At 42.0% G+C, this 19,000-nt stretch overlaps 1 protein-coding gene across 1 annotated transcript; it reads right to left on the reverse strand.

Annotated features, from left to right (window-relative positions):
* Window positions 1–90: 90 nt before the first annotated feature.
* gatc (glutamyl-tRNA amidotransferase subunit C) lies at window positions 91–18,444 on the reverse strand. The gene is made up of 5 exons (XM_043715958.2): window positions 18,025–18,444; window positions 17,452–17,502; window positions 16,698–16,858; window positions 9,513–9,616; window positions 91–443 (listed from the first exon to the last, which is right to left on the reverse strand). Exons 1-5 carry the CDS (start codon window positions 18,196–18,198, stop codon window positions 382–384), a joined length of 552 nt encoding a protein of 183 aa, XP_043571893.2. The 5' UTR covers window positions 18,199–18,444; the 3' UTR covers window positions 91–381.
* Between the last annotated feature and the right edge of the window lie 556 nt (window positions 18,445–19,000).

The following is a 19,000-nucleotide window of genomic DNA, read 5'->3' on the forward strand; positions in this document are numbered from 1 at the left end:
ACTTCACATGAACAAACACCCTAGATTATGCACAGGTTCCTGAAGTAGAAGGCAAAACCGTATCTTTCTGTTTCAAAGGTGAGAATGCACTAAGAGAGACACCTTTTCTTTATTTCAGTATTCAAATAAATGACTGTTCAATTTTAAATTTAATAAATCAAAAACAACAATCCAAGTTAATAGAGAAAAAATCTACACATCACTGAATTTCACATCTTTGGCACTGCCATTTGATATGAAAAACTGGTTCATTTGACAAATCTGGTGTGCTTGAATCTTCACCGTATGTTCAGTGTAGTCAAGTGGTCTGCAAGAAAGTGGAATTCCTCACCAAGAACGTCCATTTTGAAATTGTTAATTCCAACATTTCCTCTGTCGTGGTCACCGGTTAGAATGCTGAAGGAAGCTGTCTCTCTCTTCTTTCTTTGGCAGTGGAATATTCCCTAAAATGAAAAGACTTTTTTTAATATATTGGGCAAAATATAATCTTAAGTCAATGTAAAAAAAAAGACAATTGGGAAAATTATTTTTGTTTGGAAGTTATTACTTTCATCACCTCCAGGCACTGCGTTACAAACCATCCTTGGAAAATAGAATGACATTGCAGGTGCTTAATTCATTTTTCCTGGACCATTTTGGTTTTGCCCTGCATAGGCAGAAATCACAGGCATGAAACTTATGCAAATGGAACCCTTGGCAGCAAATATGGGCATTTGTACCATGAGAGGTTCCCTCTTGATCTTGTGTTTAGAGTGATACCTGCTGAACTTTTAACTCAGAACCTTTTCTAAACAATCTAAATGGGATGCCATAATTATTCAATGGCCACTAAAATCTTTCTTCCTTCTCAAAATAAAAGGGAGGAGAGACTGCTTTAAGATAATATCAATCAGGTTCATTATTCATTCAATCAATCATTATTAATACTTTTAAAACACTATTAGAACTTGCTTCCTAATTTTCTTCTGTAATCTTCTTAAAACTTAACTTGCACTTGATACAGATCCATAGGATCAACATTCATATGATAAATCAACTTAGCAGGTAATCTTCATACAAACCAGTAAGTGACAGTAGGTGGTGGCATGTTCTACCATGAGGACCATCACAGCTATGTCTGAATACATCTTCAGATGACAAACATATTGTGCTTGGATTACTGAACTTCGATCAGAAATACTGACTATTGTCCTGCACATCCCTGAGGAACAAACTCCACGTCTTGGCTGAGATCTTCATGTGGAGCTGACCATGACATGCTTACTCCTCGTGAATGTGTTTTCTGTGAACTGATTAATTTAGACAATACCAGTCCTGCTGCCAAGCAATCTCAATTTTCATTTTATTGAACTAAACATCACAAGAATCCCAATACATTTTTCATATCAATACATTAATGCTAAACTGCAAATAAACTCAACCATTTAAAATTAGATGCTGCCATTGAGAATGCTTGACTGGTTCTGAGTCTCTGCATAAATCAAACCCACCCTTCAGTCAGGCTGTCATTTTTTGTTGTTGAGATAGTTGTGGGGCACAACTGACAATTAGCTTAAGCTATACAGACCAGAATGTTGGGGTTTGATCTAATTCAGTGCCCAGTTAACTGAGCTCAAATAACAGTAAGAGACTTCCAATCAGCCTCGGTCATCCTGTGCCAGGCAAAGAGGGAACACTATTCAGGCCTACTTTGAGGACTGTATTAGGTATGTCAAGAAATCAATGCAGTTAAACTATTGTAACAAAGAGCTCCCCCTTTCCTGTGACATCCGAAGATGGAAAAAATATGTTCAATTTTAGAACCTCACATTGACAACTAACTTTATTTCCAAACTCAACTTCCATTTGCCACACTTTGAATTTCTACCAAGATAGCCATTAAATGTGCTATTTCCGGTCAAAGAACAATTTAAATCTCATTTATCTCAAACCATAGCGAGAAGTGGGAAACCTATATTAAAAATCACTCCGTGTAAAGAAGTTAGAAGAACTATGGTTAAAGAAAAATCGCAGGCCATGCTGATAAATGTTTGGACTCTTGCCCATTCTGTGATGGGAAAATGAATAACAATGGGTTGACATCAGCTTTCAACCTTCATATTCACTGCAGTGACAGCATTGAGGAAAGCAGTACAACTTAACTCTTTGGTTCGGAGTTGTTTCCCATGCATAAAATCACCTCAGACAAGGGACCAGAAAACATCCCATTAGTTGTGTTTAGTATTTTGGTTTCCAAGTGCATGTCTATTATAGTTTAAATAACACAAAACACTTGAAGCCACTCAAGTTAGTGCCATCTTAAAAACAAGATGATGTTGTGATTCCAGATGCTGGGTACAGGTTGACTGAAATGGAAATGTCAGATTGCTACATGAAAGTATCACTCATATTGATGAACATATCAATAAACTCCAGACTACCAACCACAACAGTACTATTTTTAAAATTACAATGCATTTAAGCACAAAGTCAAAGAAGAACAGTTAAACACCTTCAAGCACTGAAAAACACAAAGAAAGCACCAGTTTTAACATTAGCTAAACTGCATCTGTGACTGCTGGAAAGATTAAAAAAGTAATTTCAATTCTAGTCTTGACTATAATCTTTCACATAACATATAAAAATTTCACTCCATACCCTGTACCACCTTCCCCATTAGTTCAAAGGTAAAGTTACCTGCTCAGAGTGGTCATGAAGAAAGTAACGTGTTACTGCCAGGCAAAAGTCAGGGATTTAATGAATAAGATTTCTCTGGTATTTAAGAGTTTTGAAATTAAACTCATAACTTTAAAGACTGATCTTATTAATAAACTGCCCAACAACTAAGTGGTTTCTTTGATAGGTGCTGATCACTGCGTGCAGGAATCTGATTCTCTATTTGTAATCTGGGTGTGACTCTCAAAAAACATGTATAAACTAAGCAGTAGTTGCTGATTCTGAGTGGTCACAAAAAGAATGCAAAAGTCAGGATTTTGTTGAGCATGGGAATTTGGTGCAGAGGAGGAAGGAAGTGCAGCCTTTTAGTTCTCAACACATGCTGGTTTTGTGTAAGTTAAAAGCACTAAGTATTTACTTTCTTTTGTCCAGGTGTGAATAGAAAATAAATTAAATTATAAGTAGTTACAAAACATTTAGGTTGAAATATGGCAATGCTATTGTGTTTCACTAATGCAATATAACAGCTTGTAATCTCAATCTCATTGTCCAATCAGATCAGCCAAGATATTATTGAATGGCACAGCAGGCTGGAGTTCCTGAAGTGCCTGCTCCTGACTGACACTTTAATGCGACTTTACCAAGCAAACACGCAACTAGTCTCTCATCTTGAATCCCTCAATTGCAGAGTCATTAAGCTGGACTGTGAATTACAGACTCCTCAGCATACAATGAAAAGGGAGCAATATCATGTTAATTTATTCCAGACTTTGTCTCACATTTTTGAGGGAACCAGGCTCAGAATGGGATTAGTGTGAATAATGGGTGAACTGGAGAATGAAAATCCATACAAGCAGATACTACTCAACAGGTCCAATGTTGTTGCTACCTGTTAGAATAAGGCTAAAGACAGTGGAAGGATATCCAATCTACTAATTACAGCACATTGGAAAAAGATACGGGGAGAGGCATAATGTGGTAGTTGTTGGGTAATGCAGTAATCAGACAGAAAGATATCATTCTTAGTGGGCAGAACTCAAAGATCTGGAGAGTCAGAGTCGAAAAGTGTGGCACTGGAAAAAGCACAGCAGGTCAGGAACATCCGAGGAGCAGGAGAGTCGACATTTCGGGCATAAATCTTTCATTCAGAAATGTGCATGGTAAGTCATCGGTCTAGTTCCACATGAGGGATATCTCAAACCAGATTGAAAAGGATATTGAAGGAGGAGGATCCATGAGCTATCTTATAAACAATTTAGAGAAGAGTAGATTACAGGTACTTTTGGAAAGAGCTAATGAACTAAAGATCATGACCTCAAGGTTCATAACTGAGCTATGAGCAAACTGGCATGGGGAGAAACAGATCAGGGAGGTGAATATGTGGCCAAGTGTTTGGAAGTGAGAGATTTCATTTTAAGTATTGGGTTAGCAAGAAATTACTGGGCTAGGCTAATAATTCCTAATGGACAGGAAAAATAAAGTGGTCACAAGGATGAAGTTTTCATAAACAAATCGGATAAATGCAGTCACACATTTGGAGGATTTGACATGGTGGTGATTATTATGGATGAAATCATCTCAATGATGAGAGGTGACAATGAAAGGTCAGTAGACATTGGAGACTTTATGGCTAGAACAAAGAATTACAAATGAATAAAGACTGTCGTGAGAATTGTCTGGCAGTTCCTATAGCAGATATGAAGCAGTAGGTTGTGTAAATACAGAGATTAGGCAGATGTAGGATCAGTGTTTTTAGTAAGAGATTTTGACTTTTATATAAATTTCATAAGATGTCAGGTGAATTTTATGAGTGTACCTGAGCTAATTTAACAATTATGTCCAGGAGCCAACAAGAGATGATATTAGAAATGGTAATGTATAATGATTTACTTAATAGTCTAACTGTACAAGAACACATTTATCTAATGGCAATTATAATGTAGTTGAATAAACAGGTTATTTTCCAAAGGAGAAATGCAAAACAATTACCAACAATTCTAGATTAGGAGAAGGCTGATTTCAAAAGGATGAGAAACAGAGCAATCACAGTAAACTGGACAAATGTATCAATGGGTATCTATCAATGATGACAGAAGATCAGCAAGAGGAGTCCATGTTGAGGGATACACGGAAGCTTAGAGCTGGTGCACAATAGAGAAAGGTTACTGTGTAAGGCCTTCCAGCCATAATACAGCAAGGAATTGGAAACTCTATTGAACCCCTCGAGCTATATGCCTGACAAGTATATAAATTATAAACATCAAAAATATTGGAATTGTATTGCAGCACCTCAGAGTTGAACATGCTGTAAGTAGCAAAGTTAAAGCCTATTGCTCCTTCTGAATTTTCAATTTGAAATGTTTAGCCCTTGGACTGTATCCTGATGTGAAATGTATATTGCAAATTTTAAAAGTATTACAATGATATTGAGGCACCTCAGAGTGTAACATGCTGAATGTAGACAAGATGACTTCTATCGCACTGTATAATTTTCAAAACGTCTCATCATGTACTTTTTCAAATTGTATGAATAAAGTATATTTTTGTGATACAGGACCAGTTCTATACCCCTAAGGAATAAGACATTGATTCATCAGAAGAGACAACCGTGGACCAATAAAGATGTAAAGGACAACATAAAACATATAAGAAAGCAAATAAAAATGCAGAAAAAAACACTAATCCTGGTGAATAGGAAGTAGACAAAGTACATCACTAGTGACAAAACAGAATAGGGAGCTAGAAAAGGAGCTCTGAGGGAAATCAAAATTAACACTTTAGAAAGAAAGAGTGATCAGGTGGAAAGTACGCCTCTTTAAACCAGGTAACAGTGCCATTATCAATGGAAATTAGGACATGACACACATGCTGAATAATCATTTTGTATGTGAGTTGAATTAGAAGAGGAGGTTAACATGCTAGACATGTCAAATAATTAATACTGAATCAGGGTCAGAGATCCATCTAAATGATGAAGCAAAGTAAGAGTGACCTTAGGATGGAGGAATGGTCATTGATGGTATAGTTGGGGATGTCCGAGCCTAGGAGAGATTCCTGAGGAACAGAAGGCTTTTGTGGCACAGTAATAGCGTTTCTATGTAATTGCGTAGGCCCAGGTTCAAATCCCACCTACTGCAGATGTGTGTCACAACATCTCTGAATAGGTTGTCTAGAAAATATCAACCACACAGATCATGGAAGAGGCCTGATTTCAATCCATTTATAAAATTGGTCCATTGACAATTGCTAACGCTGGGATAGGAGCTTTCTAACAATCCAAAATCTTGTGATGTGGTAATGTCCGTATCTCTGAGCCAGAAGGCTTGGGTTCAAGTCCCACATACTCCTGCAGAGACACCTGGCACTGGGATGGCTGGCCTCCAAATATCTTTCTTTGTGTCAGGCATGTCTCCAGCCAGTGGAGAGATTTCCATTGGCTCCAGTTTTACTAGAGCTCCTTAATGCCACAATGTCAATGCTGCCTTGATGTCAAGCGAGATCATCCTCACTTCTCCTCTGGAGTTCAGCCTTTTCTTCAATGTTTGAACAAAGGTTGCAATGGGATCAGGAGCTGAGTGGCCCTGGCGGAGCCCAAACTGAGCTGGTTATTGCTGAGCGAGTGCTGTCTGATTGCACCGCCAACAGTCCCTTCCATCCCTTTAATGATAACGAACGCGGGGGGAGGAGAGGAATCCGGCCAATTGGATTTGTCCAGCTTTTTGAGATACCTAGATAATCTTCCACATTGTTGGGTAAATGCCAGGACTGTATCTGGAACAACTTGACTAGGGATATGGCTAATTTGGGCACACAGCTCATCAGTACTATTGTCAGGTTGTTGTCAGAGCCTCTGTAATATCCAGAGCCTTCAGTGGTTTCTTGGTACCCGTAAAGTGAAGCAATTTGGCTGAAGACTGGCATGTGATCCTGAGGACCAACAGGAAGAGGTCAAGATGAATCATCTACTCAGCACTTCTGGCTGAAAGTTAAAGATTATAAGACATGGGAGAAGGAGCAGGACATGGAGGCTGCCCTTCAGTGAGATCATGGCTTTTCAGATAATCCTTAATTTCCCTATCTTTTCACCATAACCTGTAACTCCCTCACTGACTAAGAATCTCTATATCTCAGCCTTGAATGCAGCCCCCCCTGTAGTAAAGGATTCCACTGATGCACCATTCTCAGAGAGAAGAATTTCCTCCTCATCTCTGTCTTAAATGGGTGGCTACTTATTCTGGTCCTAAATGCTCCCAAAAGCAGGAACAAGAAACATCCCCAGATTCAAGAGTTAAACTATGAAGAGAGATTCCACAAACCAAGGGTGTGTGCTTGCTGGGACTGTTAAAGTTGAAGAGTGAGTTGATTAACATTTTCAAGATATCAAAGGAAATGGATAAAATAAACAGAGAGAAACTATTTCCATTGATTGAGCTGAGGTCCTTAAGTCATAGTTGAAAAAGTACGAACTGAACTATTCAAGACAGAGATGAGGAAATAATTCTATACACAAAGCACTATAAAGTTCAAAACTCTCTTCTATAACTGATACGAGACCAGTTATTCGTTTTGTAACTGAAACTGATTTTCTTAATGAAAGAGATTAAGGAGTATAGGGCAAAGGTGCAGGGAGTTGGGTCAGTTCAACCACAATCTCTCTAAACTAGAGGAACAACTTCACAATTGGTTAAATGGCTATTTCTGCTACTACCTGTCACAAATCAGTTTCAATCACTGAGTTACAATGAGTTGCAACTACAGCATACAGGCTTAGGGGAAAGAAACAACAACATCAGTCATGACTCCCAAGCTCGACTGTCACATAAAACATCTTATGGTAGGTGTTATCCTGGTTTATGGACTATGTCAAGTCAGCATGACCTACCTGACACTTTACTCACTTGGCTCTCTAGCCCCTCCCAGTTGGTACCCTACTTAGTTGACACTATACTCACTTGGCTCTCTATTTCTTCCCAGTTTCTGACATGTTTGGTATCATGGCTCACATGTCATCAACACACGGTGCATGCTACCCACCATTTCAATTTGATTCCTTTGCCAAGTGTCAGTCTGTGGTGAGGATTTTCTGGGGACAGGCAATCTCATGCAAATTCCCACTCCAGCCCTTTTTTTTATATAAAAGAAGGGAGTTTTGCTTTTCTGAGAGAATAATGTGCTCAGACCGACCTAATAAATATAGAGACTATGACAGTTCTTTCTTGTCACAGAACTGCTGGGAGGGTGGAGTGTCAGATGGGTGGAGATGTAGGTGCCAGGTGGGTAGGGTGAAAACTGGCGAAGGGACAGACAGCCAGGTGGGTATAGTGTCAGGTAAGTAGGGTGCCAACTGGGAGGGGTAGAGAGTCAGGTGGGAAGTGGGGCAGGTGAGTGTTTGCAAAAGATCAGGGTGGGCTGGAGAAACCAGGTCGGATGGAAATCCAGATTGGGGGGGGGGGGGGATCCAGTGGGGGAGGGAAAGGATGATAGGGTCCAATGGTGGGTGGTGCAAGTCAGATCTAAAAGCAGTGGCAGTGGTTAGGTGATGGAACTCAAGGTGAGGGTATCAGGTCCACTGACTGGGCAGGGTTCAGATCTTAATGGAGATGGAGGGAAGGTGTTGGATATCAGGGGTAGGGTGTGTCAGGTGTCAGTGGGTAGGGGAAGGTGTGCTTCCAGGTCCTGGGGAGAGAGGGGTATCATGTTGTTGTGGGGAGTGCTTATGTCAGTGCCTGGGATGTGTGTTAGGGTCAGGATCTGGGTTGTGTAACTGTTCATGACAGTGGAGTAGTTTGGGGTGTGTGAGCTAACTATGGGGTCAGTACTCAGGACTAGGTATCTAATTTCTAACTTTTCCAGAATAATTATTTCACTTAATTTCATTGGAACCATCCAGAGTCTCTGATTTTTCAGCAGTTGCCAAGATTGGAGGAATTGCCCAGAGGAACAGTCAGTTTCAGAATGTGTACAATGGGGATTCACACCTCCCACTTACACTGGAGTAAAGACTGTCTGGCCAGTGGGAAATCTGTGCCAGTCTTCTAATCATGTGTTTCTGTTTTTAGATAAAGCTGTCCTTTATTCTGCCATCGACTTTCTCAGGACCAAAGCTGTCTTCTACTAGTCTTTGTTTTTTTTTGCACAATATCACTATTATTTAATCTCTTTTGCCTCTAAAATATCCCTGACCTTTTGTTCTGGCTGATGCTCCCTCATTTATCAACATCACAAACCCATCTCATTTCAACCTCTCTTCAGTTCCTAAGAAGTCATAATTAATCCAAATGTTGACTCTTTTCCCCCACAGATGCTGCCAGACCTGCTGAATTTTTCCAACACCTGCTGTGTTTAACAACAGTAGATGCTTGACCAATAATCTCAAAGAGGCATTTGAAAAACTAAATGACTAATGAGAAAGATTTTCAATAAATGAGAATGAATGTCAGGCAGCTGACCTGCAACAAAAACAGAGATCGCTGGAGAAACCTGGCAGGTCTAGCAGCATCTGCTGTGGTAAGAAAGCACAGTTAACATTTCAGAGTCTGGTAACTCTTTATCAGAACTGCTGGCAGCTCGAAAAAGAGGTATTTATGCTGAAGAGGAAATTGGGGGAGGTGAGTGGATAGGTGGAGATGGAACCCAGAGAGAGAGAGAAAGAAAAAGAGAGACATGTGAATGGGGTAGGTAAGCAAGGAATAGCAGGTCAGGACAGAATAAACGCTGATTTATGTGATAATGAGAGCTTTGTATTAGAGCCAGTTTGCAATGTCAATTATAGCTCTGACACCTTCTAGCCAAATCTGGAGAGAATACCACCTGATGAGTTTGAAAGCACCAAAGATGGTAAAGCTGATTGAACTTGCCTGGAGGTGCTATAAAGTATTCCTCTACAACTTGCTTCGCATTGCTGAGGATTGCCTCTGCACAGTAACCTTCCGTGACTGTGTCCTCACGCAAGTACAATGGCCTGTGTGATAAAATAGAAATGTTTTGAGAACTGAATTGAAAGGTACTATACTAGCAGTCTATAGATCTCTCAGGTCAGTGATAAGACAACTTCACAAGAACATAAGAACAGGAACAGATTATAGTAAATCCCCAACTGACTTGCATGCAAAACAATGTTGGCAAGTTAATAGAGCCTATAATTTCACTGAGCGTTCCAATATTTGTTTTAACATCATATCCTGTGTTCTCCATTTAGCACCATTTTGGAAGTGCTTCTCCCATCCTCTCACCCACTGATTTGCAGCATCTGCCTGTGCCCAACACTCTGGCATCTCCCCTCCCTAACCAACCCTGTCGATGAACCTCCTGTATCCTGACTGTTTCCATTTACGTCTCCTGAATGTGCATTCTTGCCAAGGACATGGAAAATATAGAATGTAGGGAAACAGATGGTGACACCTTGATAAATGTCCATAATACAGAAGAGGAAGTGCTGGATGTCTTGAAATGCATAAAGATGGATAAATCCCCAGGACCCGATCAGGTGTACCTGAGAACTCTGTGGGAAACTAGGAAAGTGATTGCTGGGCCTCTTGCTGAGATATTTGTATCATCGATAGTCACAGGTGAGGTGCCACTGTTTACGAAAGGTGGTAAGGAAAAGCCAGGGAACTATAGACCGGTGAGCCTGACGTCGGTGAGGGCAATTTGTTGGAGGGAATCCTGAGGGACAGGATGTACATGTATTTGGAAAGGCAAGGACTGATTAGGGATAGACAACATGGCTTTGTGCGTGGGAAATCACGTCTCACAAACTTGACTGAGTTTTTTGAAGAAGTAACAAAGAGGATTGATGAGGGCAGAGCAGTAGATGTGATCTATATGGACTTCAGTAAGGTGTTTGACAAGGTTCCCATGGGAAACTGGTTAGCAAGGTTAAATCTCACGGAATACAGGGAGAACTAGCCATTTGGATACAGAACTGGCTCAAAGGTAGAAGACAGAGGATGGTGGTGGAGGGTTGTTTTTCAGACTGGAGGCCTGTGACCAGTGGAGTGCCACAAGGATCGGTGCTGGGTCCTCTACTTTTCGTCATTTATATAAATGATTTGGATGTGAACATAGGAGGTACAGTTAGTAAGTTTGCAGATGGGCCTCTTGCTGAGATATTTGTATCTAAATTGGAGGTGTAGTGGACAGCGAAGGAGGTCACCACAATTTACAACAGGATCTTGATCAGATGGGCCAATGGGCTGAGGAGTGGCAGATGGAGTTTAATTTAGATAAATGCGAGGTGTGAATTTTGGAAAAGTAAATCAGAACAGCACCTATACAGTTAATGGTAAGGTCCTCGAGAGTGTTGCTGAAGAAAGAGACCTTGCAATGTAGGTTCATAGCTCCTTGAAATTAGAGTCGCAGGTAGATGAGATAGTGAAGAAGGCATTTGGTATGTTTTCCTTTATTGGTCAGAGTATTGAGTACAGGAGTTGGGAGGTCATGTTGCGGCTGTACAGGACATTGGTTAGGCCACTTTTGGAATATTGCGTGCAATTCTGGTCTCCTTCCTATTGGAAGGATGTTGTGAAACTGATAGGGTTCAGAAAAGATTTACAAGGATGTTGCCAGGGTTGGAGGGTTTGAGCTATAGGGAGAGACTGAATAGGCTGGGGCTTTTTTCCCCAGAGTTTCAGAGGCTAAGGGGTGACCTTATAGAGATTTATAAAATCATGAGGAGCATGGATAAGATAAATAGACAAAGTCTTTTCCCTGGGTTGGGGGAGTCCAGAACTAAAGGGTCAGGGTGAGAGGGGAAAGACATAAAAGAGACCTAAGGGGCAACTTTTTCACGCAGAGGGTGGTACGTGTATGGAATGAGCTGCCAGGGGAAGTGGTGGAGGCTGGGACAATTACAACATTTAAGAGACATATAGATGGGTATATGAATAGGAAGGGCTTAAGAGGGATATAGGTCAAATGCTGGCAAGTGGGACTAGATTAGGTTGGGATATCTGTCGGTGTGGACGAGTTGGATTGAAAGGTCCGTTTCAGTGCTGTACATCTCTATGACACTATGCAGGTCCAATTTCAGAGCTTCAGGGATTGTGAAAGTGCAGATTCCAGTGGTGCAGAAATGCCAAACTGGGACCTCTTTAATCCATGTGTTTAGTTGAGCTTCTGCCTCTCATCAGCACTCGTGTCCACAGTCCTTGTTGACTGGGGAGGTTCTGGACTCGAAGTGACAACGTGAGTGTCTAGGTGGGATGCTCTTTGGAGGGTCAGTGTGGACTCAATGGGCCGATAGGTCTGCTTCCACACTGTAGGGGGCTCTACGATTCTACGTTCTTTCAGTAAAGTGAAACAAATGTGAACATCATGGGTTTTGAACATCTGCCTATTTCCCGTTCCCTTCTGCTCTACGTTTGCAGCTTCCACTGGCACCCTGTTCTCAGGCCTTTAAGCCGTCCCCTCATCCCCCACATGGACACTCCCTTTTCTATCTCAAACATTCCCAACTCTGGGAAATAAAAGCCAAATCTTGAGAGATGCTAGGAATCTGAAATAAAAACAGAAAAGGATTAAATTCCCAGCGGGTTTGATAGCAGCTGCAAAGGGAGAAATGTTTCAAGTCATTGACCTGCTTAACATTTACAGGATTTTACTTCTTAAAATTCTACATGCCATTGGTTGATTGTCTGCATTACCCACTGGTTCAGGGACATAAAATACAAGCAATCTGCCCAAATTAAATGCAACAAAGAAAAATCTTTGGGATTAAGAATCTTCGTATCTACGGTCCTGGGTGCACAATGCATATAAACTTTCTCATAGTCAGCAGACAGGATCTCTCCCATAGAAAATACTCTTCCCAATTTAGTCTTAATTGTCGAAAAGTTTTCTGAGAGATAGTGTGCCTGGAATGAATGAGAGACCACCTCTGCTGCTGAACTCACTCATAAATAGTACAAGCTACCTTGTACTGCCCTACACTCTTTGACAGACAAAGATTGCTCTGATGGGATGTATTTCCTGACACTCAATAAGCTATTAGTCAAGTTATTGGGGTGGCACAGTGGCTCAGTGGTTAGCACTGCTGCCTCACAGCACAGGAACTTGGGTTTGATCTTACCTTCGGGTGTCTGTCTGTGTGGAGTTTGCACATTCTCCCCGTGTCTGTGTGGGTTTCCTCTGGGTGCTCTGGTCTCCTCCCACAGAGCAAAGATGTGCAGATTAGGTGGACTGGCCATATTAAATTGCCCGTAGTGTTCAGGGATGTGCAGGCTAGGTGGATTAACCATGGGAAATGCAGAGTTACAGGCATAGGGTGGGGTTGTGTGTCAAGGTGGGATGCTCTTGGGAGAGTCAGTGTGGACTCAATGGGCCGAATGGCCTGCTTCCACACTGCAGGGACTCTACGATTCTGTGTTCTTTCAGTAAAGTGAAACAAAAGTGAATATCATGGGTTTTCTGATGACACGTTTCTGGCATCTCTTTCGAAACACTCTGGACATCTCCGTCTCTCACTCACTCTCTCACGTATCTCTCTCTCTCTTTCTCACATATACACAAAGCAAGATTCTCTTCAGTCAAAAAAATAAAACTGGACTTCAGTTTAAAACATAGACAGATTCAAAGCAGGTCCTCACACCAAAACTGAATTGTCTGACCTGAGATGTCACCTCTTGTACATTGATAAAAGCTTTAGTTATCTACAGACAAAGACTTGAAGGGAGTCTAGATTTTGTATTTTAATCAGCAGTCTACCTTCTAACTTATTAAAAGACTCAATAAGGGCAGCTAGTTTTAAAGTTGTTAGCTTTTTGCTTACAAATACTGTGTCTTGTGTCTCTCTATCATACAATGCCTAAGAAAGGAACTAAGCTCCAAAAGCTTGCACTTTCAAATAAACCTGCTGGACTATGATCTGGTGTCATTTGATTTTTGACCCTTGTCCACCCCAGTTCAACTCTGGCATCTCCACATCATTGTAACATCATTGATAATCCTATTTTCGCGAACCTGTTTCTTTCTGTCTAATTCACGTTATCAGAGCAAAAATGCAAATGCATCCCACAATTTGGGGATTCTGTAATACAATTGTGGGCATAACCTCTGCCTATGTGCCCCCAATTTCATGAGGAAATAGATCTGAAACAGCACACTCCCTGTACAGGGACCGTGAAATATTGCACCACCAAGCTATCTACATTAGTAACACCTTTCACAAAAACACAAAGAGTTATGAAGTAGTACGTTCAAAGAGTGAAACAGCAGGAAAGTACAGGACAATAAAAGATCACCGATATAATCGTGACCTCTTGAGCACTGCTTGTATTAACTGCTCCATCATTTGTAGCTGTGCCCCTAGCAGCCAAAGTCCTAATCTCTGGAATTTTGTCCACTCTCTCTATTCTCCTTAAGACCTACCACTTAGAATTATAGAATCCCTACAGTGTAGAAACAGGCCCTTCGGCCCAATAGATCCTCTGAAGAGTGACCCACCCAGACCCTTTCCCCTACCCTATTCTCCTATATTTACCCCTGACAAATGCACCTAACCCTGGGCCAAGATTTTGATCACTGCTTTTGCGATTCAGTGTCAACTTGAGTTAACAGCGTCAATAGAGATTGACTGCTTAGTGGCATGGCGTAAAAATAACAATCTCTCCGCGAGCGTTAGCAAGACGAGTACAAAGATGGCCTTGTCTGCATCAATGGAGCTGGGGTGGAGATGGTTGTCAGCATCAGGCTCCTGGGAGTGATGAGCACCAACAATCTGTCCTGGTCCACCCACATCGACGCAATGGTCAAGAAAGCACAACAATGCCTCTACTCAAAGTTTGTGAGAAGATTTGTAGCTCGGGTGCTCGTTGTTGTGGTTCTGTTCACCAAGCTGGGAATTTGTGTTGCAGACGTTTTGTCCCCTGTCTAGGTGACATCCTCAGTACTTGGGAGCCTCCTATGAAGCGCTTCTGTGAGGTTTCCTCCGGCATTTATAGTGGTTTGTCTCTGCCGCTTCTGGTTGTCAGTTCCAGCTGTCAGCTGCAGTGGCCGGTATATTGGGTCGGTATAATATACTATTGTAGGACAAGCCAAACAGAGAACAGCCAGGGAATTCCTAGAGGCATGGCACTCATCCACAGATTCTATCAACAAACACACCGACCTGGACCCAATATACCGGCCACTGCAGTGGACAGCTGGAACTGACAACCGGAAGCGGCAGAGACAAACCACTGTAAATGCCGGAGGAAATATCACAGAAGCGCTTCACAGGAGGCTCCCAAGCACTGAGGATGTCACCTAGACAGGGGACAAAATGTCTGCTCGGCGAACAGAACCACAACAATGCCTCTACTTCTTTAGGAAGCTAAGGAACTTCATCACAGCACACTCCCTTGTAGACAAGGACTCTTACCAATTTTTTACAGGATGCACCACAGAAAGCATCCCTACCTGGATTTATCACAGCTCGGTATGACAACTGCTCTTCCCAAGGCCGCAAGAAACCACAGAGAATCGTGAACACAGCCCAGGCCCTCACGTAAACCAGCCTTCCATTCATTGAACCCAACTTTATTTCCCACTGCCTCAGGATTTGATTTGATTTATTGTAGTTACATGTATCTAAGTACAGTGAAAAGCTTTGTTTTGCGAGCAGCACAGGCAGATGATAGCAAACAAAGACACAAAGATCATTGGGAAAGCAACCAACATAATCAAAGAACCTCCCACCCAACTTATACTCTCTTCCATCTTCCCCTGTCAAGCAGCAGATATGAAACATATATGAATAGATTCAAGATCCACTTTTTCCCTGCTGTTATTAGACTTCTGAATGGACCTCTCAAATTATAAATTTAACGTTGATCTCGTTCCCTTTGCATCTTCTCTGTAGCCTTAGCATTGTATTCCTCACTCTGTTGTATTACCTGAATGCACTTTGTATGATCTGCCTGTACTGTATGCAAAACAAAACTTTTCACTGTACCGAGGTACAAGTGACAATTATAAATCAAACCAAACTTTAATGTATAGATTCGCCTGTCAAACACCTTGATCCATTTTGTGAGGTTAAAGGTGCTAGATACAAGTACAAATTGTTGTTATTCAGTTAGTATCACTACAACAGATTATCTGGTCACTAATTTCTATGCCAACAAACGCTTTCATGTACATAGCACTTTTAACATAGTAAAACATCTCAACTGCTTCACAGGACCAAAATTGCTAATGGATAGGTGACCAACATAAATAAGTTTGGAGGACTGTTTTAAAGGAGGAAATTTCAGAATTTACATCTGCTGCACTTTATAAATTTATCAACATAAGATATTTCACTCGGATGTACAACTGTTTTTTTAAATGCATTTCTGGGAGATGCGTGTCCCTAGTTAGGTCACCAATTATTGTCCATACCTAATTGCTCAGAGAACAATTAAGAGTCAACCACATTGCCATGGGTCACATGTAGGCCAGACCCAATAAGAAAGACTTATTTCCCTCCTTAAAAAGGACATTAATGACCTAGGTAGCAAGATGGCTCAGTGGTTAGCACCGATGCCTCACAGCACCAGGGACCTGGGTTTATTTCCAGCCTCAGGTGACTGTCTGTATGGAGTTTGCACATTCTCCCCGTGTCTGCGTGGGTTTCCTTCAGGTGCTCCAGTTTCTTCCTGCAATCCAAAGATGTGCAAGTGGCAATGCTAAATTGCCTGTAGTGGTCAGGGATGTGTAGGTTAGGTGCATTAGTCTGGGGTAAATGTAGAGTAATAGGGGAATGGGCCTGGATGGGATACTCTTCGGAGGGTTGATGTGGACTTGCTGGGCCGAAGGGCCTGTTTCCACACTGTAGCGATTCTATGAGGTGGGTTTTTTTTTTACAACAATCAAACAGTTGCCATTACTGATCAATTCACCATCTGTCATGGTGGGATTCGAACTCAGGTCCTCAACACATTAAGCCTGGGGTTCTGAGTGACCTGTGCAGTGACACTACCACTACATCATCACCTCCCCTAACAATCTAACTCCTTTGATCTCTTTTGCTCTCCTTAATTTACCAAGTAATTTACCATCAGGTAAGACAGAGATACCATTACCTGTCCTCCAGCACTGAATCCATGGGCTCCACTCCCTCAGTGTCAACAGCATGCAGCTGGTTGGCAAACTGTATGGCATCTGCCAATCTTTCTATACCCTCCTGGTTCCGAAAATCAACGAGTGCCAATCGTTCAAGATGGTCAATCATCTCCATGGTAACCTGGAGTTTGTTGGCATGAAAACATACAGGTCACATTAAATCATTATAAGTCTCTGCCCAGCATAGCACTGTGCAACCACTGTGCCAGAGAACCAGGGTCTATCACTGACCTGTGTAAAGTTGAAGCAGTGCAGGTACTGTGTCCCTGAACTATAGCGTGGGAAACAATTAAGCTTTTCTATCTCTTCAATAAATGATCCAGCACACAGAAACTGCAACTGTATGCACCAACTTTTATATTTTCTCACTTTCTCACCTGAAAGCACCAGTTCCCTAACTATTTCTACTGTCAACAGGCTCCTCTGTCCATTCACACCCAAGCAGCCTTCTGGGTAAAGTCTCAATCGTTTATTTAAGGTGCCTCGATTTAAAAGCTCAGTTCAAGTCTGCTCACACTTGCAATGCAATCAAGGGATTGCTGGAGAGTTAAGGAACCCATGGATCCTCTTTCCCACCCAGGGTCGATGAGCAATCCTACCACTGCACAGAGCAGGGTCAAACACTGGGCCTCCCAGGTCTATATGGTTCTCAATAAGAGGTTTAATTACCAACAAGTACAGGTTTCAGCTGTTTCCCAGGAAATGCTTCCTTACCTCTGGAAACTCACGGACCTCTACAGGCTGCCAGGATGGACTCTGAGGCACCTAAAAAGATCAAGAATGGAAATCTAAATCAGCGCAGTTTGGTTCCAGTGATAGTTAAATGGTCATCAAATGCCTAACCTCAGGAATGATGACTGACCAGTTGAAGAAGTGGGCAGAGGTGCCTGAACCCTCAAAACTGACAAGGAAATTAGAGTGGAGTTTTAATGGAGACATTATATGCTACCCACAGATCAGGTAGAATGTGACCCAATAATGTTGCAGAGATATAGGGTCAATGGGCTGGTGAGTAAAACAGTGCAGCGTCGCAATAGTGATGGTGAGACTTTATGGGATGTTGAAGAAGGAGAGATCACTGACTGATTGCTCATCAGGATTCAGGGGGTGATCCGGATTAAAGGAGTGATCCAGGTTCAGGGGGGATCCGGATTAAGGAGGGGATGGGGATGCGGATTCGGGGGAAGGGGGATCCGGGTTCAGGGGGTAAACGGGTTCGGTTCTCTCCAGCCCCGGGGATGACTGGCGGCTGGAGGCGGTCGCCCGGAGCTCCAGCCCCGGCCTTACCTTAGTCCAGCCCGGGGCTGGGCCCGCTTCCTCAGGCCTCCCGCTGCTGGGCCCGGGCGGCCTCCCACAAACGGCAGTCCGAGCATTCCGCGGCCTCGGGCTCGGGCTCGGGCTCGGGCTCAGCCGCCGGGGCAGCGGCACCGAGAGAGCGGCTCTCCTGGTGAAGCTCCACATTGTCCCGGGGCCGAGGGGAATGAGGCAGGAGCCGGGCTCCAGCGGCTGTGGCCTCGGAGACAGTGAGCAGGAAGGGCCCTGGATCCGGACTGTACTAATAACACATCAATAATCTGATTCAATCTATCATCCTAATAAATAATCTATAATCATTACATATAATTATATATATATAATTAATCTATAATCTGAATTAATAATCCGAATTAAATCTGTACTCTGAATCAATCATCTATCATCCAAATTGATAATCTATAATCCTAATCAATAACCAATCATCCAAATCAATAATCTATAATCCTAATCAATAATCTATCAGCCGAATTAAACATCAGCATTCCAAATCACTTTAAATACATCTTCTGTTCCTGCTCCCACAGCATTATATCTGGTGTCAGCCAAGGGTGCAAATTTAGCAATATCCTTTTTTATTGTCTACATACTGCTCTTCAGTGACAAAAAGTGATATCACAGCATTTGTTTTCACATGGTCCCCAATATCATACAGCTGTACCTCACTAAGACACATCACAACTCTTTCATTATCGCTAAATTATCAGATTACTAATCTAAAATCCAGAACTGAATGTGTACATTCGGATTAAATGTTGGGAAGATCAAATTATTGTTTTCAGTCCTCACTCTCAACTCCATTCTCTACCTACTAGTTCCATCCAATACCCATGCAACAGTCTGAGTTTAAATCAGTCATGTTCATATCTGACCATGACCAACCATATTGCCTCACGAGAACCAAGTCCACCTGTTTCCATCTTCATAGCATTGCCAAACATTGTCTGTG

Source organism: Chiloscyllium plagiosum, unplaced genomic scaffold (genome assembly GCF_037043375.1).
Source record: "Chiloscyllium plagiosum isolate Xiang-an unplaced genomic scaffold, Cpla_swu_hap1 HiC_scaffold_24, whole genome shotgun sequence".
NCBI lineage: Eukaryota > Metazoa > Chordata > Chondrichthyes > Orectolobiformes > Hemiscylliidae > Chiloscyllium > Chiloscyllium plagiosum.

Coding starts and splice junctions, on each gene's coding strand:
- gatc (XM_043715958.2), bottom strand. CDS start 18,198: ATGTGGAGCTTCACCAGGAGAGCCGCTCTCTCGGTGCCGCTGCCCCGG. Junction 17,503..18,024: donor CAGCCCCGGGCTGGACTAAG/GTAAGGCCGGGG, acceptor TGATCTTTTTAG/GTGCCTCAGAGTCCATCCTG. Junction 9,617..16,697: donor GATTCAGTGCTGGAGGACAG/GTAATGGTATCT, acceptor TTTATCACACAG/GCCATTGTACTTGCGTGAGG.